At 46.9% G+C, this 25,681-nt stretch overlaps 4 protein-coding genes across 9 annotated transcripts in view; 1 reads left to right on the top strand and 3 right to left on the bottom strand.

Annotated features, from left to right (window-relative positions):
- The window catches only part of rad54b (RAD54 homolog B), a 67,110-nt gene that overhangs the window by 1,566 nt on the left and 39,863 nt on the right, over window positions 1–25,681 (bottom strand). The window contains exons 1-11 of one of the 4 annotated variants that reach the window (XM_052495580.1): window positions 18,444–18,454; window positions 16,574–16,769; window positions 4,510–4,731; window positions 4,016–4,315; window positions 3,740–3,902; window positions 3,332–3,557; window positions 1,910–1,996; window positions 1,635–1,755; window positions 1,415–1,554; window positions 562–852; window positions 330–493 (exon numbers count right to left, since the gene is read on the bottom strand). In XM_052495580.1, the coding sequence (XP_052351540.1) occupies window positions 330–493; window positions 562–852; window positions 1,415–1,554; window positions 1,635–1,755; window positions 1,910–1,996; window positions 3,332–3,557; window positions 3,740–3,902; window positions 4,016–4,315; window positions 4,510–4,624 (1,607 nt within the window). In that variant the 5' untranslated portion in view covers window positions 4,625–4,731; window positions 16,574–16,769; window positions 18,444–18,454. Of the gene's footprint in view, window positions 1–329; window positions 494–561; window positions 853–1,414; window positions 1,555–1,634; window positions 1,756–1,909; window positions 1,997–3,331; window positions 3,558–3,739; window positions 3,903–4,015; window positions 4,316–4,509; window positions 4,732–16,573; window positions 16,770–18,443; window positions 18,455–25,681 lie in introns of those variants that run through there. The other 3 variants (XM_052495578.1, XM_052495577.1, XM_052495579.1) reach the window with 3 other exon arrangements.
- LOC127915370 (fibrinogen silencer-binding protein-like) lies at window positions 6,936–12,491 on the bottom strand. Its single transcript, XM_052495584.1, has 2 exons — window positions 11,191–12,491; window positions 6,936–9,052 (listed from the first exon to the last, which is right to left on the bottom strand). Exons 1-2 carry the CDS (start codon window positions 11,604–11,606, stop codon window positions 8,461–8,463), a joined length of 1,008 nt encoding a protein of 335 aa, XP_052351544.1. The 5' UTR covers window positions 11,607–12,491; the 3' UTR covers window positions 6,936–8,460.
- On the top strand, window positions 19,402–24,423 carry rnf41l (ring finger protein 41, like). 3 transcript variants are annotated; one of them, XM_052495583.1, is made up of 7 exons: window positions 19,402–19,629; window positions 20,985–21,126; window positions 21,300–21,506; window positions 21,677–21,816; window positions 23,220–23,382; window positions 23,570–23,690; window positions 23,821–24,004. In XM_052495583.1, exons 3-7 carry the CDS (start codon window positions 21,301–21,303, stop codon window positions 23,857–23,859), a joined length of 669 nt encoding a protein of 222 aa, XP_052351543.1. In that variant the 5' UTR covers window positions 19,402–19,629; window positions 20,985–21,126; window position 21,300; the 3' UTR covers window positions 23,860–24,004. The 3 variants fall into 3 exon arrangements, with proteins under 3 accessions (XP_052351543.1, XP_052351541.1, XP_052351542.1); XM_052495581.1 differs by having other exon boundaries at window positions 19,403–19,629; window positions 23,772–24,423; XM_052495582.1 differs by having other exon boundaries at window positions 19,403–19,629; window positions 20,982–21,126; window positions 23,772–24,423.
- The window catches only part of virma (vir like m6A methyltransferase associated), a 71,984-nt gene continuing 70,871 nt past the window's right edge, over window positions 24,569–25,681 (bottom strand). The window contains 3 exon segments of the mRNA XM_052495576.1: window positions 24,569–24,923; window positions 25,062–25,214; window positions 25,320–25,669. Coding sequence (XP_052351536.1) covers window positions 24,754–24,923; window positions 25,062–25,214; window positions 25,320–25,669 — 673 coding nt within the window. The 3' untranslated portion in view covers window positions 24,569–24,753.

The raw sequence follows: 25,681 nt of genomic DNA, 5'->3' as shown, positions 1-25,681 counted from the left end.
CCATATAAATTGTATTTATAATTATATGACAATATTTTAGGTTGACAATTGACAAATCTATTACACAATTTCTGATATCACATGCTTTGCTTTTATTTTCCTCTATAAGAAACATCTGGATCCTGCCTCTATGGTCATTAATTCCAATTAGACAGGTTTGGATTTCTCCCTGGCCAATATGGCTGCCATTTTCACTCCATTCTGGAACTTTGAGGGTTTATGACAGCCCATCTAGTTATTTAATAGGATCCCTATGGTGTCAACAAACCAATGCCAGTGTGTCTGGATCCCTGGACACACTTCATACTAACACGCACACACAGACACACCTGTCAGTAGGGCTGAGGTGGTGAATAGTGGTCAGTAGGTCAGACAGGACCAGTAGTTTCCCTGAGTCAGCTGTACTGAAGCCCCCAGAAGAGTAAGACTCTGGAAAGACACCTCTTAGCCCTTCATACAGAGAACCCTCTGCTGAGCTGCCATCAGAATGCTCCTGGAACACACACACAATCATCATCATCATCATTGTTGTCATCATCATCGTGTCTTTGTGTGTCATACCTGTACAGTGGAGTAGAGCAGTCCTGGGTGGTTGCAGAGCTTTTTCAGGGCGGTGATGCAGGCGAGGTGTGTGTGAGTCTGTGTCGACCCCTGTAGACAGGCTCGGATGACACGGTGCGAGAGGAGAGCCTGGTACAGCTCCCGCTGCAAGGGGGAGGGGCTACAGAACACTGTCCAATCAAGACGAGGTGGCAGGTAGCGGTTGATGATCTCTTGGGTCCGCCTCAGAATAAACAGACCAGTCAGACGAGAGAGCTCAGCCGCTCGCTCCTCCCCCAAAACTCTCTCCTCCTACAGGGAGAGATATAGAGAAGGAATGAAGGGAGAGAAAGAGATGGGGACGGTACCTCAGTGTAGGAGGGCTGTTGTGAGCGTACAATAGAGAGATAGTGTAGAGGTATAGAGACAGAGATAGAGATGCAGACAGTACCTCAGTGTAGGAGGGCTGTTGTGAGCGTACAATAGAGAGATAGTGTAGAGGTATAGAGACAGAGAGTGTAGATGGGTAATGTACCTCAGTGCAGGAGGGCTGTTGTGAGCGTACAATAGAGAGATAGTGTAGAGGTATAGAGACAGAGATAGAGATGCAGACAGTATCTCAGTGTAGGAGGGCTGTTGTGAGCGTACAATAGAGAGATAGTGTAGAGGTATAGAGACAGAGATAGAGATGCAGACAGTACCTCAGTGCAGATGGGCTGTTGTGAGCGTACAATAGAGAGATAGTGTAGAGGTATAGAGACAGAGATAGAGATGCAGACAGTACCTCAGTGCAGGAGGGCTGTTGTGAGCGTACAATAGAGAGATAGTGTAGAGGTATAGAGACAGAGATAGAGAGTGTAGATGGTTAATGTACCTCAGTGCAGATGGGCTGTCGGGAGCGGAGGATTGGCTCCTCGTACACCTTCCTGTAGGCAGCAGACGACCCCAGAATTCCCGGGTTCACAAACTCTATGATGGAATAGAACTCTTGCAGGTCATTCTGGACAGGAGTACCTACAGCACAGCAAACACAATAGATGAGAAAAGACTAGGAGAAAGGAAAAGGTCAATAAAACAGAGGGCTGTGTGTGTACCTGTCAGAATAACTCTGCGTGTACAGCTGAGACCGCTGAGGGCAGAGGATGTCTTGATGCTGCTGTTCTTCAACCTGTGACCCTCATCACAGATCACCAGCCCAAACTCCAGCTTCTGTACCTACACAACACACACACAACATTATAATGTCCCATGCGTGTATCATCCATCGTACTCCTAATCTGTGTCATTTAGGAGTTGAGGTGTAATTCAACAGTGTTGTAACAGTGGTACTTCCCACCCCTGTTAGATAAGCTGCTGTGAACCAACTCACCACTTCCAGAGAGCGAAGCAGCATCTCATAGCTGATCACTAATACACTGTGGAGAGGAGACGCTGCAAACAGCTCCACCCTGTGGTCCTAATGACCAACACAACACGGAACACACACACACACACACACACACACACACACACACACACACACACACACACACACACACACACACACACACACACACACACACACACACACACACACACACACACATCACCATATAGATCAGAAACAGCACTACAGGGAAACACACTCCCCCTCTTCCTCCTCCTCCAAACACACCCCTACCTGGTTAACAGTGTAGACGCTGACCAAACACACCCCTACCTGGTTAACAGTGTAGACGCTGACCAAACACACCCCTACCTGGTTAACAGTGTAGATGCTGATCAAACACACCCCTACCTGGTTAACAGTGTAGACGCTGACCAAACACACCCCTACCTGGTTAACAGTGTAGACGCTGATCAAACACACCCCTACCTGGTTAACAGTGTAGACGCTGACCAAACACACCCCTACCTGGTTAACAGTGTAGACGCTGACCAAACAAACCCCTACCTGGTTAACAGTGTAAACGCTGACCAAACACACCCCTACCTGGTTAACAGTGTAGACGCTGATCAAACACACCCCTACCTGGTTAACAGTGTAGACGCTGATCAAACACACCCCTACCTGGTTAACAGTGTAGACGCTGACCAAACACACCCCTACCTGGTCAACAGTGTAGACGCTGACCAAACACACCCCTACCTGGTTAACAGTGTAGACGCTGACCAAACACACCCCTACCTGGTTAACAGTGTAGACGCTGATCAAACACACCCCTACCTGGTTAACAGTGTAGACGCTGATCAAACACACCCCTACCTGGTTAACAGTGTAGATGCTGATCAAACACACCCCTACCTGGTTAACAGTGTAGACGCTGATCAAACACACCCCTACCTGGTTAACAGTGTAGATGCTGATCAAACACACCCCTACCTGGTTAACAGTGTAGACGCTGATCAAACACACCCCTACCTGGTTAACAGTGTAGACGCTGACCAAACACACCCCTACCTGGTTAACAGTGTAGACGCTGATCAAACACACCCCTACCTGGTTAACAGTGTAGACGCTGATCAAACACACCCCTACCTGGTTAACAGTGTAGACGCTGATCAAACACACCCCTACCTGGTTAACAGTGTAGACGCTGATCAAACACACCCCTACCTGGTTAACAGTGTAGACGCTGACCAAACAAACCCCTACCTGGTTAACAGTGTAGACGCTGATCAAACACACCCCTACCTGGTTAACAGTGTAGACGCTGACCAAACAAACCCCTACCTGGTTAACAGTGTAGACGCTGATCAAACACACCCCTACCTGGTTAACAGTGTAGACGCTGATCAAACACACCCCTACCTGGTTAACAGTGTAGACGTTGATCCTCTCACGGCCAAGCCACTTCTTAAACTCCGCCCCCCAGTTCTGCACCAGGCTGCCAGGGGCAACCACCAGCACAAGCTTAGCAACCGGCTTCCCGCCATATGGGCCCTGCTTTAGCAGCGTCCATGTCAAAGCCACGCTCTGGAGGGTCTTACCCAGACCCATCTCATCTGCCAGGATAGCACCGTACCTACATGTAGCCCTGACACACACACACACACACACACACACACACACACACCCCACACACACACACACACCACACACACATATTCAAATCAAAGTAAATAAATAGCAGCCCCAGCACAGAGCCTTGTGGAACACAACATTACATTTTGGAGTGATCAGAGGATTCATCATGAGCAGACACACATCTCCTATTACCTCATCCCCATGACACACTCGTAGAGGAACAGCAGGCCGTCTCGCTGGTGGGGTCGGAGGTGAGCGGTCAAGTAGGGGTCAACCACCACGTCCACCAGTGGGAGGCCTGCCTTGTTATACGCCCACTGGTGATTGGTTGAGGGCCGGGGCATAACAATGGCTCCTACACACACCATTAGAGAGATGATAAGTATGGTGTGTTTGAAGTGTGTGAGAATGTGTAACTTCATGTGTGTGTGTGATGAGAGAGAGTGTACTGTATGTCTGTGTATTTACCTGGTGCTAGAGGGTCATGGCGTGGTTTACAGGGCCCCTCCTCCTGAGGCTTGGCCACTCCCCTATCAGTCTCTCCGCCCAATAGCGTCGGACGGCAGAACGGTTTGGAAGCTGGGCGTCGTGAGGGGGGAGGAGCTGATATCTTAGGCTCCTCCTTCTCCACATGGACGTCAAGGAAACAGCGGCCCTTATTGTAGTCCAGCTCTGATACGAGTCCCATCACCTCCACCTGTTTAGCTCCTATCATCAAGGTCTCTCCTTCACCCAGCGATGCCAGCTCTGATACCTTATAGCCACTACCTACACACACAATCTGAATCACTCTCCGATGCACTTGGAAAATAACCCTCTCAGGGCCGCTCTCCTGGCCACAGAGTAGCCCAAGTTCTGGACTAAAACCACTTTCAAATCAGAATTCTCCATTGAGCATGATTTTTAGTCAAGGACTATGTTTAATCTGTGTTTGGGGAAACCTAAAATGTTCACACACTCACCCTTGCCGATGTCCTTGCCCTCCATGTCTTTAAGCGTGGCGGTGCGCCCTCGTGTCACCAGGACAGCGTCTCCCTGCCAGCGTTTGTGTTTCCTCCCACTGGCCTTACACCACATCACACTGAAGTACCGCGGCCCGTCAGAACCAGCACCGCTACCAGACCCTGCCCCGACCCCAACTGGACTACAGCCTCCTGCCGGACTCTGTGCGGAACATCTGAAATCTGAAACGCAAAAAACATCATCACTAATAATCAGAGCATTAACACACACATTACTGCTCACACAAACAGCAGCCTGCAAACTCTAAATATACTGGAACAAACACCAGTGGAGACAAGGAGCTCAACTCTTTTTCAGTACAAGATACTGATTGGTCTTTTATATAAGCTAAAGCAGGTATGAAAGCGTGAATTCCTATTTTAAATGTATGTAGTTCTGTCCATTAATGTTCAGTATTATGTCATGTTTCATGTTGTGTGTGGACACCAGGATGAGTATCTGCTGTTTCAGCAGTAACTAAATGGGGCTCCTAATAATAAAATACTACACCCTGAACCAAAGCTTTGAATTGCTCTTTAAAATACATTTGTTTTCAATTATGTTATTGACAGCAGCAACATACAATTTAGAAACGTGTGAATTGCGTGTGTACACAAATGTCAAATTATGATTCACTAAGGTTTTAAGCAAGATCTGCTGAGTGGCAGTTCACATGTTCACCAGCAGAGGCTGCTACTTCACTGAGGCCTCCACCCTACTTGCAGCCTGAGACTTTCCTACAGTGCCATGCCCAGGATGAGACATCAGCCCTGGGCTGCAAAAGGCTGTCCAAGCCATTTCACTATATTTATCTCGAAAGAGGGTCTCCCTTGCCGTACAGAAAAACATTTAATCCAGTTTCCTCTAGCATTACCATATTAGGACTGTATAGTCACTGTAGTTGTTAAGCATCACTGCATCTGTGCTTTACCTCACTTCTTCACGAGTGTAACAGTTACCAGCAGACAGGGTCTGAATTAAACATTCACTCTTACAGGTAGCAGGCTTACAGTGAAGATAACTTCATATTGAGTCCAGACCGAAGGGGAAAGGTGAGGAGAGATATATGGGGGTGAGGGGCTAAAGAAGAGGGGAAGAGAGAGGGATAGAGAAGGGGAGGTTGGAGAAGGGAAGAGAGAGGGATAGAGAAGGGGAGGTTGGAGAAGGGAAGAGAGAGGGATAGAGAAGGGGAGGTTGGAGAAGTGAAGAGAGAGATAGAGAAGGGGAGGTTGGAGAAGTGAAGAGAGAGATAGAGAAGGGGAGGTTGGAGAAGGGAAGAGAGAGATAGAGAAGGGGAGGTTGGAGAAGGGAAGAGGACATAGAGAAGGGGAGGTTGGAGAAGAGAGAGGGATAGAGAAGGGGAGGTTGGAGAAGGGAAGAGAGAGGGATAGAGAAGGGGAGGTTGGAGAAGGGAAGAGAGGGGATAGAGAAGGGGAGGTTGGAGAAGTGAAGAGAGAGATAGAGAAGGGGAGGTTGGAGAAGTGAAGAGAGAGATAGAGAAGGGGAGGTTGGAGAAGGGAAGAGAGAGATAGAGAAGGGGAGGTTGGAGAAGGGAAGAGGACATAGAGAAGGGGAGGTTGGAGAAGGGAAGAGAGAGGGATAGAGAAGGGGAGGTTGGAGAAGGGAAGAGAGAGGGATAGAGAAGGGGAGGTTGGAGAAGGGAAGAGAGAGGGATAGAGAAGGGGAGGTTGGAGAAGGGAAGAGGAAGATGATAAAGCACAAAACCAAACTAGAAAAACTATTTTAATAGAAACCACAGATCTGAACAACAAACACTGAACATCACACCACTGTAACAGCAACACCCCCTTCTAAACCCCTCCTCATCATCTATCATCTTCCCTCCTAATGGGATGGTAAAGCAACACGGGGTTTTGAACCAAATGAAACCAGTCAAAATAGTACCCGTTAGTACCCGAAACCAGTGATAGTAGCGCCTCTCGTCTGACAAAAGCAGAGATCTGTATTGTTTTTAGCTCCAGAGTCATAACTCAACCTTAGTCACCACACACACTGTCCCACATGCAAACACACTGTTTAAATCCTCACTCAAAACACACACTTCCTTATGCAAATACACTGTTCAAAAGGCCCACTGCAAAACTAGATTTTCCCGTGTTTTATATACAGTACCAGTCAAAAGTTTGGACACACCTGCTCATTCAATGGTTTTTCTTTCTTTTTACTATTTTCTACATTGTAGAATAATAGCGAAGATATCCAAACTATGAAATAACACATACCGAATCATGTAGTTTCCAAAAAAAGTGTTAAACAAATCAAAATATATTTTAGGTTCTTCAAAAGTAGCCACCCTTTGCCTTGATGACAGCTTCGCACACACCTGGCATTCTCTCAATCAAGCACTATGATGAAACTGGCTCTCATGAGGACCACCACAGGAAATGAAGACCCAGAGTTACCTCTGCTGCAGATGATAAGTTCATTAGAGTTACCAGCCTCAGAAATTGCAGCCCAAATAAATGCTTCAGAGTTCAAGTAACAGACATCTCAATATCAACTGTTCAGAGGAGACTGCTTGAATCAGGCCTTCATGGTCTAATTTCTGCAAAGAAACCACTACTAAAGGACACCAATAAGAAGATTCTTTGCCCAAAAAAGTAACACGGGAAATGGACATTAGATCGGTGGAAATTTGTCCTTTGCTCTGATGAGTCCAATTTTGAGATTTTTGGTTCCAACCGCCATGTCTTTGTGAGACGCAGAGTAGGTGAATGGATGATCTCCGCATGTGTGGTTTCCACCGTGAAGCATGGAGGAGGAGGTGTGATAGTGTCATGAGCAAAGCACCATCTGTGATTAATTTAGAATTCAAGGCACACTTAACCAGCATAGTTACCACAGCATTCTGCAGCGATACGCCATCCCATCTGGTTTGCGCTTAGTGGGACGATCATTAGTATTTCAACAGGACAATGACCTAAAACACACTTCCAGGCTGTGTAAGGGCTATTTGACCAAGGAGAGAGATGGTGCAGCATCAGCTGACCTGGCCTCCACAATCACCTGACCTCAACCCAATTGAGATGGTTTGGGATGAGTTGGACTTCAGAGTGGAGGAAAAGCAGTCAACAAGTAGTCAGCATTTGTGGGAACTTCTTCAAGACTGTAAGAAAAGCATTCCTCATGAAGCTGGTTGAGATAATGCCAAGAGTGTGCAAAGCTGTCATCAAGACAAAAGGGTGGCCACGTCGAAGAACACTTTTTTAGTGCAATGTGTGTTTGTTGAAAAAAAATTAAATATGTGTTTTTTCATAGTTTTGATGTCTTCACTACTATTCTACAATGTAGAAAATAGTACAATTCCATTAGTAGATGTGTCCAAACTTTTGACTGGTCCTGTATATTTCCACACTATGAGATTGGAATACTGTGAAATGGTGAAAACTATGATAGTGCCTTTTTAGCATAAGAGATGTTAGAAAAGATTGGCTGAAATTTCAGCCTGTTTTGGTGGGATGGAGTTTTGGCCTGCCTGGTGACATCACCATAAATGTGTTAATAGACCAATAAGAAAGAGAGCTGAAAACCGTTCAGCCAATAATAGTTTGTTATCAGTTTTCCCCTCCCCACTCAGACCACTCGCAGACAATCCTAGCAAAATTCTTACTTGAGAAATTTAACTTTGCAAAAAATCTATTTTTGTCTCTTTTTGAGCATTTTAATAGAAAACAATCACAGTAATGTAATTCATTTTTACCCAGAAATTATTTGAGATTGAGAAGGCTGCATTGGACCTTTAAATCCTCCTTCAAACTCACTGCTCATCACACAAACATGATTTCTCAGGCCAAACCCCTCTTCCACACGCTAAACACAGACATAGAAACAGTTCAGAGCATCCTCCTGAGTTCCATATGCTCAGTCCAGTCAGGCCATGGGTGTGTTAGTTATAGGGGCAGTGGTAGTCCATGTCTCAGCCTGGCTGCCCTCAGTTTCTCTACTTTGATTTTTGCTCTCAGGAGCTCCTCCTCCAGTTCCTGCTTCCTCTTTAGCCCCTCCCTCTTCTCCTCCAGGTATACGCCCATCTTTCTGTGATTGGTCATGATCTGCTCGTGCTCCTCCTTGGCCAGCTGAAGGGGACGGAGCCTGTCAGGGTCACAGCGGGGGTAGTGGTCATGAGGGTAAAGGTCACGTTGCAGTGGAACGGGTGAGGTGGAGAGGGGCAGGACGACAGAGGATGGGCAGGGAGAGAGGGAGCCGTCATAACCATGGACACTGCCCAAGTCCTCATCTTCCTCCTCCGCCCCCTCTCCTCCTAGCACCACCCCCACACGGGTGGAGAGGATGGTCAGGTCTGGCGGAGGCTTCACGTCCACGTCCTGGTCTAGCCTGACCACATCCTGGTCCAGCCTGACCACATCCTGGTCCAGCCTGACCACATCCTGGTCCAGGTGGTGGGTGACGGGGTTTGATGGGTAGTCTGGGAGGGAGGAGCTGCTGCCAGGTTGCTCCATGGGAGAGTCATGCTTATACATCACCCTACAGAGAGAATATGGAATAGAATACAGCTTTATTACTGTCTCATTCTACATCACCCTGCAGATTAACAGTAGAATACAGCTTTATTACTGTCTCATTATACATCACCCTACAGAGACAATATGGAATAGAATACAGCTTTATTACTGTCTCATTATACATCACCCTACAGAGACAATATGGAATAGAATACAGCTTTATTACTACAGCCATACATGTATAAGTGGCACTAGGTGGGGGTATTGAGAGTATTCAATCAATCAAATGGATTTATAAAGCCCTTTTTACATCAGCCGATGTCACAAAGTGCTGTACAGAAACCCAGCCTAAAACCCCAAACAACAAGAAATGCAGGTGTAGAAGACCAGCTGTGTAGAAACACAACCGGTCTTCGGGATGGTCAAAAACGTTCTTCTTAAAACCCTTTTCATGACCATCTCATACTTTGCTAAAGAATGCATTCTCCTACTGTGGGCTAATACCTCTCCTACGTTTCAAATGTGAATTGACCAGATTGTTGACTTTCTGCCTCTTGAAAAGCAGGTTTGATAGACTCATCTCCACAACTCAAATATATTTTGAACTGGACAGAGTGAATGGGGTGATAGGTGTAAACGTGTGAGGTGCTGTTAACGCGACGTGTGAGGTGCTGTAAACGTGACGTGTGAGGTGCTGTAAACGTGACGTGTGAGGTGCTGTAAACGTGACGTGTGAGGTGCTGTAAACGTGACGTGTGAGGTGCTGTAAACGTGACGTGTGAGGTGCTGTAAACGTGACGTGTGAGGTGCTGTAAACGCGACGTGTGAGGTGCTGTAAACGCGACATGTGAGGTGCTGTAAACGCGACGTGTGAGGTGCTGTAAACGCGACGTGTGAGGTGCTGTAAACGCGATGTGTGAGGTGCTGTAAACGTGACGTGTGAGGTGCTGTAAACGCGACGTGTGAGGTGCTGTAAACGTGACGTGTGAGGTGCTGTAAACGTGACGTGTGAGGTGCTGTAAACGCGACGTGTGAGGTGCTGTAAACGCGACGTGTGAGGTGCTGTAAACGCGACGTGTGAGGTGCTGTAAACGCGACGTGTGAGGTGCTGTAAACGCGACGTGTGAGGTGCTGTAAATGTGACGTGAGGTGCTGTAAATGTGACGTGTGAGGTGCTGTAAACTCACATTTTATTTGTTGTCTTAGTTAAACTGGAACTATCATATAATAATAAATTATACACTGAGTATACAAAACATTAAGAACAAATGCTCTTTCCATGACAGACTAACCAGGTGAGATGAAAACTATGATACCTTATTGATGTCATTTTTAAAATCTGTCTGAAATCAGTGTAGATGAAAAGGAGGAGAAAGGTTAAAGGGGGATTTTAAGCCTTGAGACAATTGAGAATGTGTGCCATTCAGAGGATGAATGGGCAAGACATAAAATGTAAGAACCTTTAAACAGGGTATGGTAGTAGGTGCCAGGTGCACCTGTACGTGTCAAGAACTGCAATGCTGCTGGGTTTTTCACATTCAACAGTTTCCCGTGTGTATCAATAATGGTCCAGCACCCAAAGACATCCAGTCAACCAGACACAACTATGGTCCATAATCCCTGTGGAACACCTTGTAGAGCCCATGCCCTGACGAATTGAGGTTGTTCTGAGGTCAAGAGTGTGAGCATGAGGAGTGTGTATGTGTGCATGTGTAAACTGATTGAGGTTAGCTCTGTGTTCAGTTCTACAGAGCAACCCCTCCCTAATAGAGTTCTACAGAGCAGCCCCTCCCCTATAATTACTAGTAGAGCTCCACAGAGCAGCCCCTCCCCTCTCGTTACTAGTAGAGCTCTACATAGCATCCCCTCCCCTCTCTAGTAGAACAGCTCCTCCCCTCTCCTCTAGTTACAAGTAGAGCAGCCCCTCCCCTCTAATTACTAGTAGAGCTCTACAGAGAAACCCCTCCCCTCTAGTTACTAGTAGAGCTCTACAGATCAGCCCCTCCCTTCTCTAGTAGAGTGCAAACCCTCCCCTCTAATTACTAGTATAGCAGCCCCTCACCTCTCTGAGCTGTACAGAGCAGCCTGTGTGTGTGTGTGTGTGTGTGTGTGTGTGTGTGTGTGTGTGTGTGTGTGTGTGTGTGTGTGTGTGTGTCTCACCTGTGCATCGTCGCTGGGTCTTTATCATGGTGAATAGCTCCGTGACGGAAAAGGTGAGGTATCATCTCCATCACTCTCCTGGTTGGTTCAGATATACTTCCTCTGTACTCTGGCTGGGCGTGTCTCCGTTGCATCACTTCCTGTTTGGCCGACTCCTTCAGCCTCTTGTAGAGGGTGCGTAGGCCCTGGGCAGTGCGGGGGGGCCTGTCCCCCCCCAGGACGTTGTACTGATCAGACACTGTGTCCCAGCACTTGTTCTTGTCCACGATGACAGCGTGCTTGTTGGTGTGCTCCTCCAGGATGAGAATGTGTGGGCGGACCAGCTTCAGCAGGTCCAGTTTCTCAGACAGGGTGAAGTTGGAGGAGCGAGCCTTACCCACCATACTGGACGACATGTAGACGGAGCCAGACGCCATCTTAGAACATAGCCCAGGGAACCAGACTGGACCGAGCCAGGCCTAGACACCAGCACTAACTCAACACAATATCTTGTTTCTTTTCCTCTCCTTCTTTTGAGATTTGGTCTGGTTCTCTACCTCCCTTTTCTTTCTGTTGTGATGAGGCTCAGGCTAATACTGGTTTAACTCTCACTCACTCTCTTCCTTGTCCCTCTTCTTTCTCCCCCGTCATGGATTCTCAATCAAACAGTCTGTCTAACGCATGTACTCTCTCTCATCCGAGGTCTTCTCTGCTCTGTGTTACACAACACACACGGGCAACAATAAGAATCAGGCTTAACTAGGCCAGCCTCGTTTAGGCCCCCGCCTACCGCGGAGGGCTTTGGGTGAATTCCTCCCAGCTTAGGCTGACGCAGGCTAAAGCCGCTTAAACCCAGCCCGACCTACTTACAGCCCGGTCTCTCTAAACCTCAAACCAGCGCTCGTTCTACCTGCTATACACCAAATACTAACATACGGGGGGAGTGTGTGTGCTTACATGGGGAAATACCGATGAAATTGTAAAGATGCATTTTCTTTATTCTTATTTCCGTTTAACTAGAAAAGAGGAAACGGCGCTGGTTTAACCGGAGCGGTGTGCGCGCAGCGCGAGTCCGTGCGAATGCGCGATTATTATTTTTTTACACAAAGGAAAATCAGAGCTGCTTCTCAAAGAGAAACACACGAATCATCCGCCGACGGGAACATCAGAATGAGGGGAAAACTAGTGAAAAGCTAAAGAGAGAGGAAATGCGGAGAAAGGAGAGACAGACAGAGGCACTAGTTGCTCTGAGAGGGAGGGGGATAGAGCGCGTGTGCTCACTGATCCCAGGCACAGCTCTAATCTGCCTCGCGCTGCCGCTGCACTACCCACGCTCATTTGCATAATGCTGGACCTGCTGTCATTAAAACATAGGCTTGTTACAGTTGGCTAGGCTTCATTCAGTGTGTGTTTGTTTCCCTGAAGCCCAAGCCAGAGCATCAAATAAATCCCTGCCAGTCCTAAATGGATAGACTAAATGTCCCTCACCTTAGAAAGGCCATTTCAGTTTGCTGCATTTCCTTTCTAAAGCAGCATATACATGATCTTGGTTTCAAGGAAAAATTCTAACCACAAATAGGTGTTAAGTGGCATAAAATATTCTGGCACACGTGAGGGTTTGCAAATAAAAAATAATTTAATTTGTAGTCATAACTAAAATACACCAACGAGTATCGGCTAAGGCCTAAATCAGACTGACAAAAATTAACAGCTTTTTAAGTGAGCCTGTGGGTCTGAGAGCTGGCGCTCCAATACCGTTTGCCAGACAGTAGCAGAGTAAACAGTCTATGGTTAGGGTGGCTGGAGTCTTTGGCAATTTTTCAGGCCTTCCTCTGATATAGAGGTCCTGGATGGTAGGGAGCATGGCCCCAGTGATGCACTGGGTTGCCGCACCAACCTCTGTAGTGCTTTGTGGTTAAGTTGCAGAGGGAGGGGTTCAGTCCAAGGTTTCAGTCCCAGGGTCCCTAGCTTGGTGAGGAGCTTGGAGGGGGACTACGGTGTTGAACACTGAGCTGTAGTCTATGAACAGCATTGTCAGTTATTTCCCTCCAGGTGGAAGAGGGCAGTGTGAAGTGCAAGATTGCATCATCTGTGGATCTGTTGGGATGGTATGTGAATTGGAGTGGGTGTAGGGTGTCTGTGATGATGGTGTTGATGTGTGTCATGACCAGCCTTGGACTTCATAATTACAGATGTGAGTGCCACAAGACTACAGTCATTTAGGCAGGTTACCTTGGAGATCTCAGAAACAGGGACAATGGTGGTCAGCTTGAAACATGTTGACATTCCAGTCTGGGACAAGGAGAGATTGAACATTTCTGTTAAGACACTTGCCAGCTGGTCAGCGCATGCTTTGATGAACACGCTCTGGTATTCCGGCCTTGTGATTGTGAACCTGTTTAAACATTTTACTCACATCGGCTACGGAGAGCGAGATCTCAGTCATCTGGAAAAACAGGGGCTTTCACGGAAGGCATGGAGCTCGTTTGGGAGTTCTGCATCGCTAGGCAACTCATGGCTGTTTCCCTAGGTAATGTGTTATCGGGTGCAAGCCCTGCCAAATATGACGAGCGTCGGAGCCGATGCAATAGGATTCCACCGTCCTCCTATATTGTCCTTTTGCATGTTTGATGTCTTGTCGGAGGTCGTAGCATCTTTTCCTATCTTTTACATCAAGGACCACATTGGAAATAACCCAAAGGTTAAATCTAGACTTGGTTTCCTCTATCGTAATCACTCATCTTTCACCCAGCTGCCAAACTAACCCTGATTCAGATGACCATCTTACTCATGCTAGACTACAGAGATGTCATTTATAGATCGGCAGGTAAAGGTACTCTCGAGCAGCTAGATGTTCTTTACCAGTCGGCCAACAATGCTCCTTATAGGACACATCCCGGCACTTTGTAAACTGGCAGTCTCTGTATATCCAGTGCAAGGCCCACTGGTTGATGCTTATTTATAAAACCCTCTTAGCCCTCACTTGCCCCATCTGAGATACCTACAGCAACCCTACCGAGTGGTGCAGCGATCTAAGGTACTGCATCTCAGTGCTAGAGGCGTCACTACAGAGCCTGGTTCGATCCCAGGCTGTATCACAACTGGCCGTGGTCAAGAATCCCATAGGGCGGCGCACAAATTGGTCCAGTGTCGTCCGGGTTAGGGGAGGGTTTGTCCGGGGTAAGCCATCATTGTAAAATATGAATTTGTTCTTAACTGACTAGTTAAATAAAGGTAAATAAAACAATAGAAATAACACTCGTTCTGCCAGTCACATTCTGATAACGGTCCCCAAAGCACGCACATCCCTGGGTCACTGCTCTTTTCAGTTCGCTGCAGCTAGCGACTGGAACAAGCTGCAAAACACACTCAAACTGGAAAGTTTAGCCCTTTTGCCTCTTGCTAAGCCGCCATTGTAAATAAGTATACAGTGCCTTCAGAAAGTATTCAGACCCCTTGACTCTTTCCACATTTTGTTATGTTAGCCTTAATTTAAAATGGATTAAATCACTTTTTTTCTCCTCATCAATCTCCACACAATACCCCATAATGACAAAGCAAAAACAGGTTTTTAGAATATTACAATTATTACATTTACATAAGTATTCAGACCCTTTACTCAGTACTTTGTTGAAGCACCTTTGGCAGCGATTACAGCCTCAAGTCTTCTTGGGTATGACGCTACAAGCTTGGCACACCTGTATTTTTTCTCTGCAGATCCTCTCAAGCTCTGTCAGGTTAGATGGGGAACGTTGCTGCACAGTTATTTTCAAGTCTCTCCAGAGATGTTTGATCAGTTTCAAGTCCGGGCTCTGGCTGGGCCACTCAAGGACATTCAGAGACTTGTCCCAAAGTCACTGATGCATTGTCTTGGCTTTGTGCTTAGGGTCGTTGTCCTGTTGGAAGGTGAACCTTCACCCCAGTCTGACGTCCTGAGAGCTCTGGAGCAGGTTTTCAACAAGGACCTCTGTACTTTGCTCCGTTCACCTTTGCCTCGATCCTGACTAGTCTCCCAGTCCCTGCCGTTGAAAAACATCCCCACAGCATGATGCTGCCACCATAATGCTTCACTGGAGATGGTGCCAGGTATCTTCCAGACGTGACACTTGGCATTCAGGCCAATGAGTTACATTTTGGTTTCATCAGATCAGAGAATCTTGTTTCTCATGGTCTGAGAATCTCTAGTTGCCTTTTGGCAAACTTCAAACAGGCTGTCATGTGCCTTTTACTGAGGAGTGGCTTCCGTCTGGCCACTCTACCATAGATAACTGATTGGTGGAGTGCTGCAGAGATGGTTGTCCTTCTGGAAGGTTCTCCCATCTCCACAGAAGAACTCTGGAGCTCTATCAGAGTGACCATCGGGTTCTTGGTCCCCTCCCTGACCAAAGCCCTTCTTCCCCAATTGCTCAGTTTGGCCGAGTGGCCAGCTCTCGGAAGAGTCCAAACTTCTTCCATTTAAGAATGATGGAGGCCACTGTGTACTTGGGGACCTTCGATGCTCCAGAAATGTTTTGGTACCCTTTCTCTAGAACTGTGCCTCGACACAATCCTGTCTCGGAGCTCTACGGACAATTCCTTTGACTGTGGGACCTTACATAGACAGGTGTGTGCCTTTCTAAATCATGTTCAAACAACTGAATTTACCACAGGTGGACTCCAAGTTGTAGAAACATCTCAAGGATGCTCAATGGAAACAGGATGCACCTGAGCTCAATTTCAAATCTCATAGCAAAGGTATGAATACTTATGTAAATAAGGTATCGGTTTTAAATTTTGTATAAATTTTTAAAATTTTGAAAAACCTGTTTTCGGTTTGTCATTATGGGGTATTGTGTGTAGATTGCTGAGGATTTGTTTTTATTTAATCCATTTTAGAATAAGGCTGTAACGTAACAAAGTGCGGAAAAAGTCAAGGAGTCTGAATACTTTCTGAAGGCACTGTATGTTCTTAATTGACTTGCCTGCTTAAATAAAAAATATCCCTATTTTAATAGGAAAAATACAGTTCCTACCCGTGCCTCACCATTTTGGGTCTTAAACTCAATCGTTAACCTATACAAAATCCCAGCATCTTTCAAACAATGTTTCAGAACATCAGCAGTGAAATGGAAACAATATATGCTACATAGTTAATATACTGCATTTCTTATGGCACACAAAATGTTCCTGACTATTCTTACCATCATCGTTGGTTTGTAGTAACTTTGTTGCTTTATAAATCTGTGATTTTCATCACCAGAATTTCTGCTTTTGACATGGAGAGTAAATCCAAAGCTTACCAGAAGTACTGCTCCACATTTAAATGCATTAGATCTACACCAGGAATACCTGGTTTCAATGGCAACCATTTACTGTGCCACCACCACAACCCACCCCACCTCCCATCCTCCCATGTCTGACTCACCAGCTGGGTCTCCAGTGTTCTCCTCTGTAAAGGAAGGGTCTTCAGGCTCTAGCTCGTTCTTCTTACTGTCTGCTGCACCTAGCACCCTGGCTAGAGCTCTGGACAGGCCTGGGGCTTGGGGGCTGCTCTTAGCCAGGTTGAAGGCCTTCACAGGCAGGGCAAGGGGCAGTGCAGGGGCTGAGAGGCTCCTCTGGACCTGCAAGGAAGGAGAACTGTTAGATAGGTCTGAGAATGTCCACATGTCGCAATATGAGTGAAACCCTTTACACAGTCTTGGATGAAGTCAAATCAATTCAAATGTTATTTGTCATATGCTTCGTAAACAACAGGTCTAGATGAACAGTGAAATGCTTACTTACTTCACATCAGAGAAATAATAGAAAAAAATCATAATAAAATAATAGATACACAATGAGTATCGAGAAGTTGACAAAAAAATAATTTTGTTAACCAACACCCCTGACTAGCTCTGACTTTGCTGATAGCTACTTTCAGGAAAAATGTACTTACTATGACTGAGATGTGTGGTTGTTCCACCTACCTATCTTAAGATGGATGCACTAACTAAGTAGCTCTGGATAAGAGTGTCTGCTAAATGACTACAATGTAAATGTAAACCATTGAATTGTTTTTTTAAACAAACTATTTAGCAGTCTTATGGCTTGGGGCTAGAAGCTGTACAGGGTCCTGTTGGTGCATTGGTAGTGCTTGCCGTACGGTAGCAGAGAGAACAGCCGATGTTCTGGGTGGCTGGAGTCTGAACATTTTTCAGGCCTTCCTCTGACACCGGCTGGCATAGAGATCCTTGATGGCAGGGAGCTTGGCCCCAGAGATGTACTGGGTCGTATGCACTACCCTCTGTATGTAGTGCCATGCGGTTGGATGCCAAGCATTTGCCATACCAAGTGGTGATGCAGCCCCTCCACTACAGCCCTGTCGATATGAATGTGGGTGTGCTCGGCCCTCCGTTTCCTGTTGTCTACCATCAGCTCCTTTGTATTGCTGACATTGAGGGAGAGGTTGTTGACTCTGACCTCCTCCCTATAGGATGTCTCATTGTTGTCGTTGATCAGGCCTACCGTTATGTCATTGGCAAACTTAATGGTGTTGGAGTCGTGCGCACCCACACAGTCGTGGGTGAACAGGAAGTACAGAAGTGGACTAAGCACGCACCCCTGAGGGGCCCCCATATTGAGGGTGAGCATGGAGGATGTTGTTGCCTACCCTCACCATCTGGGAGCAACCTGACAGGAAGTCCAGGATCCAGTTGCCAAGGGAGATGTTCAGTCCCAGGGTCTTTACCTTAGTGATGAGCATGGACATGTTGTTAAACGCTGAGATTTAGTCAATGAACAGCCTTCTCACATAGGTGTTCCTTTTGTCCAAGTGGGTAAGGGCAGTGTGGGAGTGCAATACAGATTGTGTCATCTGTGGATCTGTTGGCTAGGTATGCGAACTGGAGTGGATCCAGGGTGTCTGGGATGATGGTATTGATGTGAGCCATGTGAGCATTTCATGACTACAGATGCTACATGGCAATAGTCATTTAGATAGGTCACCTTGGTGTTCTTGGGCACAGGGTCTATGATGGTCTGCTTGAAACATGTAGGTATTACAGACTGGGTCAGGAAGAGGTTGAAAATGTCAGTTTAGACACTTCCCAGCTGGTCAGTGCATGCACGGAGTACGCGTCCTGGTAATCTGTCTGGCTGCGGCCTTGTGAATGTTCATTTGTTAAAGGTCTTACTCACATCGGCTAGAGAGAGAAGTAGCTCCAATATGACTCCTATGCTTAGTTGCTTAATTACTACAATAGTAATAGGGGTCATTTGTGGCTAAGGATGAAAGTGAAGTGGACCGTGGTGTTCACCTTGTAGAGCACGTTCCCGGGAGAGTTTAGGGGCCAGAGGCTCCGGTTCAAGCAGAGTACCCACAGGCATCAGGAGGACCAGCCAGGAGGCTCCAGGAGGGGACGAACCGGGGCTTCTTTCGCCATGTGTTACCAAAGACCTGGCTGGGGCCCTGAGCAACGCATCCTGTCTGAGTGAGGGGTGTTTGTAATTTTGATTTAATCATTTCACATTTATAAGAGGGCTTATGGGTAGCCAACCCTGAGCCCCCTGGAGAACAAGTACTAGTGGTCCTGGGTATGGAGGCTTTTGTTCCCTACTGTAACACCTTATTCAGCTAGCTAACTAGCTAATCAATGTTCTAGTAAGCAGCTGATTAGTAAAAGGCAGCTAGTTAAATAACAGAATTACACAACAGCTATATATTACTTCCATTCAGTGTACATGGCCCTTGAATAGTTATTTCAGATCAATGAGATGTATGGGTTTATACCAATGATGAGTTTATACACGTCATTGTTGGTTCAGATAGACACATTACGTTAACTGTTGGCTTACGTTAGTGTAGCTTAGTTAGCCCAAAATTAGTTGAGCTACCTTGAACACTTCAACATTTTCATCTCATCGTCTATAACAACCAACTAGCTTGTGACAATATGTTGGAAAGATAACATAAGGCATAAATGTGTGTTTCATACATACTTGTTTAGTCAAGCAAGCCTCTGCTTTACAGTTAGTTACAAGAAAACAATGATACACAACTCTTCAGAGACGAATTCTCCCGCTAAAGTGGCGTAAGCTGCTATTGGCTACGTGTTACGTAGAGGGGCGGAGTCTAGTGTTATTGAGTGCACTCGTTTTCTCCCGCGCCCCAAACGATGGCGTTTTGCTCTCGTTCGGTCGTTTTGCGACAAGAAACACGATCTGCCACTGTCAGCCGGTGTCGTGCCGGTAGAGGTAAAACGAGTGTACATTTAGATATCTAAATAATCTGATTTTCGCCAGATGAGTCCAAGGTTAACTTCACCGATTTACGATAATAGCCTGCCTGCCCTACAGTAGGCCATTCAGACTCATTTATGAAACTGATCGATATTGATTGCATGGATATTTGTGTTATAAAATGTCACGTCAATTTGAAGGAGTTTGCGGAATTAAATGATGATTCCGAATGAGATGTCATCTGTCATGGACTGAGCGCGGGTGGTAAGTAAACAACTCTAGAGAATAAAAGTCTAATAAATGGTCAAATAAATTCCATCCTGACAAGCATTTCTGCTAAATCACACATTGCAAAAAAGCAGGTACTGGTCAGAAGGTTGCTTGCATGCAGAATTAATATTCAACATCGCAGAATACAGAAGTTTTACTGAAATGCATAAACTGCTATTGAGTTACAGAGAGTTTATATTTTCCATATTATCATAATGCATGATATTAAAATGCATATTGAAAGCACATAGTCGATGGCCATGGTATAAGTAGTGGGCTGTAGTAGGCTAGAGATCTAGGCTTTATATCCTATGGTGTTGCTGACACGTGGTGGCGATGTCATCATCATAACTATGATATCTCTTTGTTTATTGTTTATTTGGTTGACATCTCCCTCTCTCATCTCTCTCTCTCAATTCAATTTAAATTCAATTTAAGGGCTTTATTGGCATGGGACCAATATGCTTACATTGCCAAAGCAAGTGAAATAGATAATAAACAAAAGTGAAATAAACAATAAAAAAATAACAGTAAACATTACTGTTCCAAAATAATTCCAAAATAAAAAATAATGAAGACATTTCAAATGTCATATAATGTAATATACAGTGTTGTAATGATGTGAAAATAGTTAAAGTATAAAAAGGAAAATAAATAAACATAAATACAGGTTGTATTTACAATGATGTTTGTTCTTCACTGGTTGCCCTTTTCTTGTGGACGCTTTTCTTGTGGCAACAGGTCACTCGTCACAAGTCTTGATGCTTTGATTGCACACTGTGGTATTTCACCCAATAGATATAGGAGTTTATCAAAATTTGATTTGTTTTCGAATTCTTTGTGAGTCTTTGTAATCTGAGGGAAATATGTGTCTCTAATATCTCTCACTCACTCACTCACTCACTCACTCACTCACTCACTCACTCACTCTTTCGGGGTTGCTTTTTGATTTCTGATGTGGGGTAAGAGTGCAGTGGGGATGTTGTCATGGAGTCTGTAATCCAATCAGAGAAGATGGGAGCGTAATCCATTATAATCCCACATCCAAAGAGACAGAGAGGGAAAGGGATGAGGGAGAAAACATGTTTGTAGATACACATCTTCCTGTTTGAATGGAACTGCCTTTAATGTGCTTGTTGCTTCATCAGGACCCCCTGTAAGAACATAATGATTCATCCCAAGGGATGTATCCTGACAAAATGTATGAATAAAACAAATAGATAAATCAGAATTACTTACAGTAGGCCTAGTCTTCCTTTCATCACTTGCTCTTAACGTGTGTGTGTGTGTGTGTGTGTGTATGTGTGTGTGTGTGTGTAACTCTGTCTGTCTGCGGTCTCGTCCAGCAGCTGGCTGCATGGGCAGAGGATCCCTGTTGCTATGGAGACCTAGGGTAAACTACAGAGACAGGAGAGAGAAGAAGAGGAGGAGAGAGGTCCAAAGAGGAAGAAAGGACTGAGGGAAGAGAAGGAGAGTCATAGAGAGTCTCAGGTAAGGGTCAGTGTATTCTGTAAAATAGAATGCCAGTAGAATGGAGAGTCATAGGGGCTCAAAAACGGAGAAACCAGGAACATTGAGGAGGAAGTTAACACTGCTGTATGCTGCTGTATGGGTGTCTGGCTGTTTTTGCTCTGCATGGATCTGTGTGTCTGTGTGTGCTGTAGGATGGGTTATGACCTGGAGAGGTTTGTGGGGTACGTGAACGAGGGGCTTCTGTGCTGTGTGTGTCGGGATGTGTTGGAGCGCCCCCTCCAGGCCCCTTGTGAACATGCCTACTGCGACGCCTGCATCAGCTCCTGGCTCATACACCACCACTCCTGCCCTGAGGACAGACTTCCACTGGACATCAGCACTCTGAGACCACTGCACAGGTACACACGCTCACACAGAAACACCCACGCAGACACATACACGCTCACACAGAAACACTCACACAGAAACACCCACGCAGACACATACACACAGAAACATACACACAGAAACATACACACACTATAATATGGTTATTCTAACAACCACTGTCTGGTCTGGTCTGTGTTAGGTACATGCGTAATGACCTGTCTAGGCTCCAGATCCGTTGTGTTAACTCTGGCCAGGGCTGTGATGCCGTCTGCTGCCTGGAGACACTTCACACACACGAGGACCAGTGTCCATTCACCTTCATATCCTGCTCCTCCACAGGTACTACAGCTCTGTGTGTATTACAGTCAGTGGAGGCTGCTGAGGGAGGACGGCTCATAATAATGCCTGGAATGGATTCAATGGAATGGTAACAAACATGTGGTTTCCATGTGGTTGATACCATTTCATTGACTCCATTCCATCCTCGCCTCAGCAGCCTCCACTGATTACAGTGTATTACAATACAGAGAGTGTGTGTGTATGTAAGTGTATTAGAGAAATGTATAGTATACTACATGGAAGTGTGTTTAGTTTAGACGGAGCATAAATTATATACCACCTGTGTGAGGGGAGCAGGTGGTAGACCAGTTGTCATGGTGACATCATACGGAGCCCAGCTGGGATGAACAATGACCTTAGCTCCAGGTAGCAGTTGCTCTACAGATCTAGGATCATCTTACCTTAACCAAATCCCAACCTTTACGATTATGGGTGAAATGAAAATAAAAGACCCTAGATCTGTATTGGGGAGACATCCAACTACTCAGGAAGGGATCCCACCTACATTTTTAATGTGAAACATCCCCCAGAGGATGAGCGCCAATGCAACATATGGGGGGTATTGGGTGAACTCTCACGTGTCTGTGACCTGTTGTTGGCAGGTGAAGACTACATATGTTACCAGTGCGGTAGGTATCAGGGTGTTTGCATTTGTGTGGTATTGGATTGTGTTTCATTCATTTGCATGATTGAAAACATAAGTTCTTATCCTTCAATCTTCCTTTGAACTTTTGCTACTGCCTCTCTGAGGGTGGAGTGCTTGAGTGCCATGCAGTGCAGTGGAGTGGGGTAGAGGAAGGTGGAGTGGGGTAGAGGAAGGCGGAGCGGGTAGAGGAAGGCTGAGCAGGGTAGAGGAAGGTGGAGCGGGGTAGAGGAAGGTGGAGCGGGGTAGAGGAAGGTGGAGCGGGGTAGAGGAAGGCGGAGCGGGGTAGAGGAAGGCGGAGCGGGGTAGAGGAAGGCGGAGCGGGGTAGAGGAAGGCGGAGCGGGGTAGAGGAAGGCGGAGTGGGGTAGAGGAAGGCGGAGTGGGGTAGAGGAAGGCGGAGCGGGGTAGAGGAAGGCGGAGCGGGGTAGAGTAAGGCGGAGTGGGGTAGAGGAAGGCGGAGCGGGGTAGAGGAAGGCGGAGCGGGGTAGAGGAAGGCGGAGCGGGGTAGAGGAAGGCGGAGTGGGGTAGAGGAAGGCGGAGTGGGGTAGAGGAAGGCGGAGCGGGGTAGAGGAAGGCGGAGCGGGGTAGAGGAAGGCGGAGAGGGGTAGAGGAAGGCGGAGTGGGGTAGAGGAAGGGGTTGGGGTGAGAAAGACAGTGTGAGACTTTCAGTAGGTCTCAAGTGTTGCTCTCTAACTTAGTCTTTCTGTTACTTTCTGTATCCCTCTCCTTAACTCCTCTTTCCTCTCTCCACCTCCCCAGGTTGTCCGGTGCAGGTGGAGAGGAGGGGTCTAGAGTCTCACCTGTTAGAGTGTGAGTTCCGCAGCAGGGCGTGTCCTAGCGGCTGTGGCCACACCCTCCTCTCTGTAGACCAATCACAGCACAACTGTGTTGCGGAGCTACGAACAGAATTGGAGCTGCTCAGGTTTGTGTGTTTGAGGTGATGGATTGAGATATATTAGGATGTTATATCTGTGTCGTTCTTAACAAATCCTTGACAAAGCTGTGCCAATATTTACAATATTTTAGAACCTCAAGGGCGATGTCATTGCTTTTATACATTGGATATTGTGATTCATTGTGACACATGCGTGTGTTTGTGTGTGTTGCAGGGCAGAGATGTTGGATAAGGTGGAGGAGGTGAGGCGTGAGATGGAGTCGAGGCTGGACTCTCAGAGGAGACACATGGTGCAGAAAGAGTCTCTGCTGAAGAGCGAGGTGGAGGACCTCAAGGTGACACACACATATAATATGTACTACCTATAGGAATGTGTGTGTGTGTGTGTTATGACACATCCTTGTGTGTGTTTGTAGGGCCAGGTGTCGAGGGTGATGTGTGATGTGCGGGCTCTCTTGGGGGCAGAGCGCCTGCGGAGACAGGAGCTGGCAGAAGCGGATCTAGAGAAGAGGGAGCTACTGGAGATGCTCCGGAGCCTGCAGCCATGCAGGGGCCAGCGGAACAGAGACGAGCCAATCAGAGGACTGCATCAAGAAGATGGGACAATTAGGAGCCAGCTTCAAGTAGAACACCCAACCAGGGGCTTGCTGAGGGCAGGGCCAACACAGGCTTCTACCCAATCACTACCCTCGGCTTTGCCTATTCCAGCCTTATACCCGCCTACCTCCCCACAGCCAGGGGAGGGGTCACGCATGGCCCGCCCCCGCAGCCTTACCCTCGACTGCATCAAGAGCAGAGAGGTCACCGTCATCTGAGGGGCCATTCCTAATGTTACTGGGTTATGTTCAGTAGGCACAAATGAGAGAAAATGCTTTAACTTCCTCAATTCCTTCTTCATTTAACAGTCTCAAAACATTTTTATCTGGTGTGGCATCCCCTGAACGCACCCTTGATGATTGGCAGATACCTGTGACATTTCTTCAACTCAGAGAAAACCAGCCTGCTGAGATCCTAAATAAAGTCTGCTGAAACACCTCTGATCTCTGGTCCTCTTAAGGTACAATAGTCTTACTCCATCTACTCTAATGTAATTATATACAGCTCATCATGCATTTCTTACATTGCATAAACCCCATGCATCGATCCGTCTGTCAATCCATCCAACCATCCATACTAACAGTGAGGAACACTAACACACTACTCCAGACAGCGCTCTCAATCACAGAACTTTATTGAGTCTGAACAACAATGTAAAAGAACTAAAACATAATACAACAAATTCCACACATCATCATCAATAGAATCCCAGAGGACACGTTTCCATGGAGATGATGAACTCATTATTCCTGATTGGTCCGTTAAGAGCCGTGACGGGCTGCAGTCATTGGCCAGGTTTGTTTACCTGGTGAAGGAGCGAACGTGTCGTCCCCTCCCTCCTCCGCTGCCTCCCCCACCGCTAAACTTCCCCCTGGGACCCCCTCCCCCTCCTCCTCCCTGACTCAGCCACGATAGGCCTGTACCCCCACGACCTCGAGGGGCGCGGTCCCGCGGAGCCAGGCGATATGCACCTGGAAGAGAGGGAGCGAGAAGAACAAGGGTGACCATCAGTAATTGTGCATGAAAGTATTATCTTATATTCATGTTGTTCTCTGAATATGTATGTGTGCTTATACAGTATGTACGTGTCCATACGAGTATGTGTGTACCTGCAGGCTGCTGGCGTGAGGGCAGGGGACCGCGTGTGAAGTTGCTCTGCCCGCCTCTGGCATCACTGTATGTTCCTCTGTGGGTAACCGGTGGCAACGGACCACTCCATGACGTGCCACCTCGCCCACCCTCACGGCGGGCATTATAGTTACCTAGAAGGGAGGGGGATGGGAAGACATGTTAGTCAAAGTTTCTTTAAAAGACAACAGACCCACTTGTTAGTTTACAGCGATCTGTTTGTGTGTGTGTCAACATACCAGACAGCAGCACTCCTTTAGGCTGCGGTGGGGTGAAAAAGCGTGTCTGCTGGCTGTGGAAAGCAGCCCTGCCTCTGTTCCCAGTGAACAGGCCTCTGGTGGGGGGTTTGGGGGAGCTCTTAGGGGGTCGCTTGGGGGGCAACAGGCCCAGGGGAGTCCCAACATCTTTAAACTCCGCCGCCACAAAGTCATCCACGTGCATGCTGGGAGGGCGCGAAGTGTTCTGTTTGCGCTGGCGGAAGATGTCGTTGGAGCGAAAGGGCTGTCCCCCGAAGCCCCCCCTACCTCGACCGCGAGGAGCAGCCATCATGTGGGCTCTCTTAGCTGGCTCGATGTAGTCTGACTTACCACTGCAGAGAGGA

Source organism: Oncorhynchus keta, chromosome 34 (assembly GCF_023373465.1).
Source record: "Oncorhynchus keta strain PuntledgeMale-10-30-2019 chromosome 34, Oket_V2, whole genome shotgun sequence".
Classification (NCBI taxonomy): Eukaryota; Metazoa; Chordata; class Actinopteri; order Salmoniformes; family Salmonidae; genus Oncorhynchus; species Oncorhynchus keta.
The sequence above is the reverse complement of the archived record's forward strand: the minus strand, read 5'-3'. Positions and strand labels throughout refer to the sequence as shown.

Excerpts from the sequence above, each read along its gene's own strand:
- rnf41l (XM_052495581.1), top strand. The coding sequence starts at position 21,301 with ATGGGTTATGACCTGGAGAGGTTTGTGGGGTACGTGAACGAGGGGCTT. Across the intron at positions 23,383-23,569 it reads ACAGAATTGGAGCTGCTCAG|GGCAGAGATGTTGGATAAGG; the intron begins GTTTGTGTGTTT and ends TGTGTGTTGCAG. Across the intron at positions 23,691-23,771 it reads GCGAGGTGGAGGACCTCAAG|GGCCAGGTGTCGAGGGTGAT; the intron begins GTGACACACACA and ends GTGTGTTTGTAG.
- LOC127915370 (XM_052495584.1), bottom strand. The coding sequence starts at position 11,606 with ATGGCGTCTGGCTCCGTCTACATGTCGTCCAGTATGGTGGGTAAGGCT. Across the intron at positions 9,053-11,190 it reads GACCCAGCGACGATGCACAG|GGTGATGTATAAGCATGACT; the intron begins GTGAGACACACA and ends TTCTCTCTGTAG.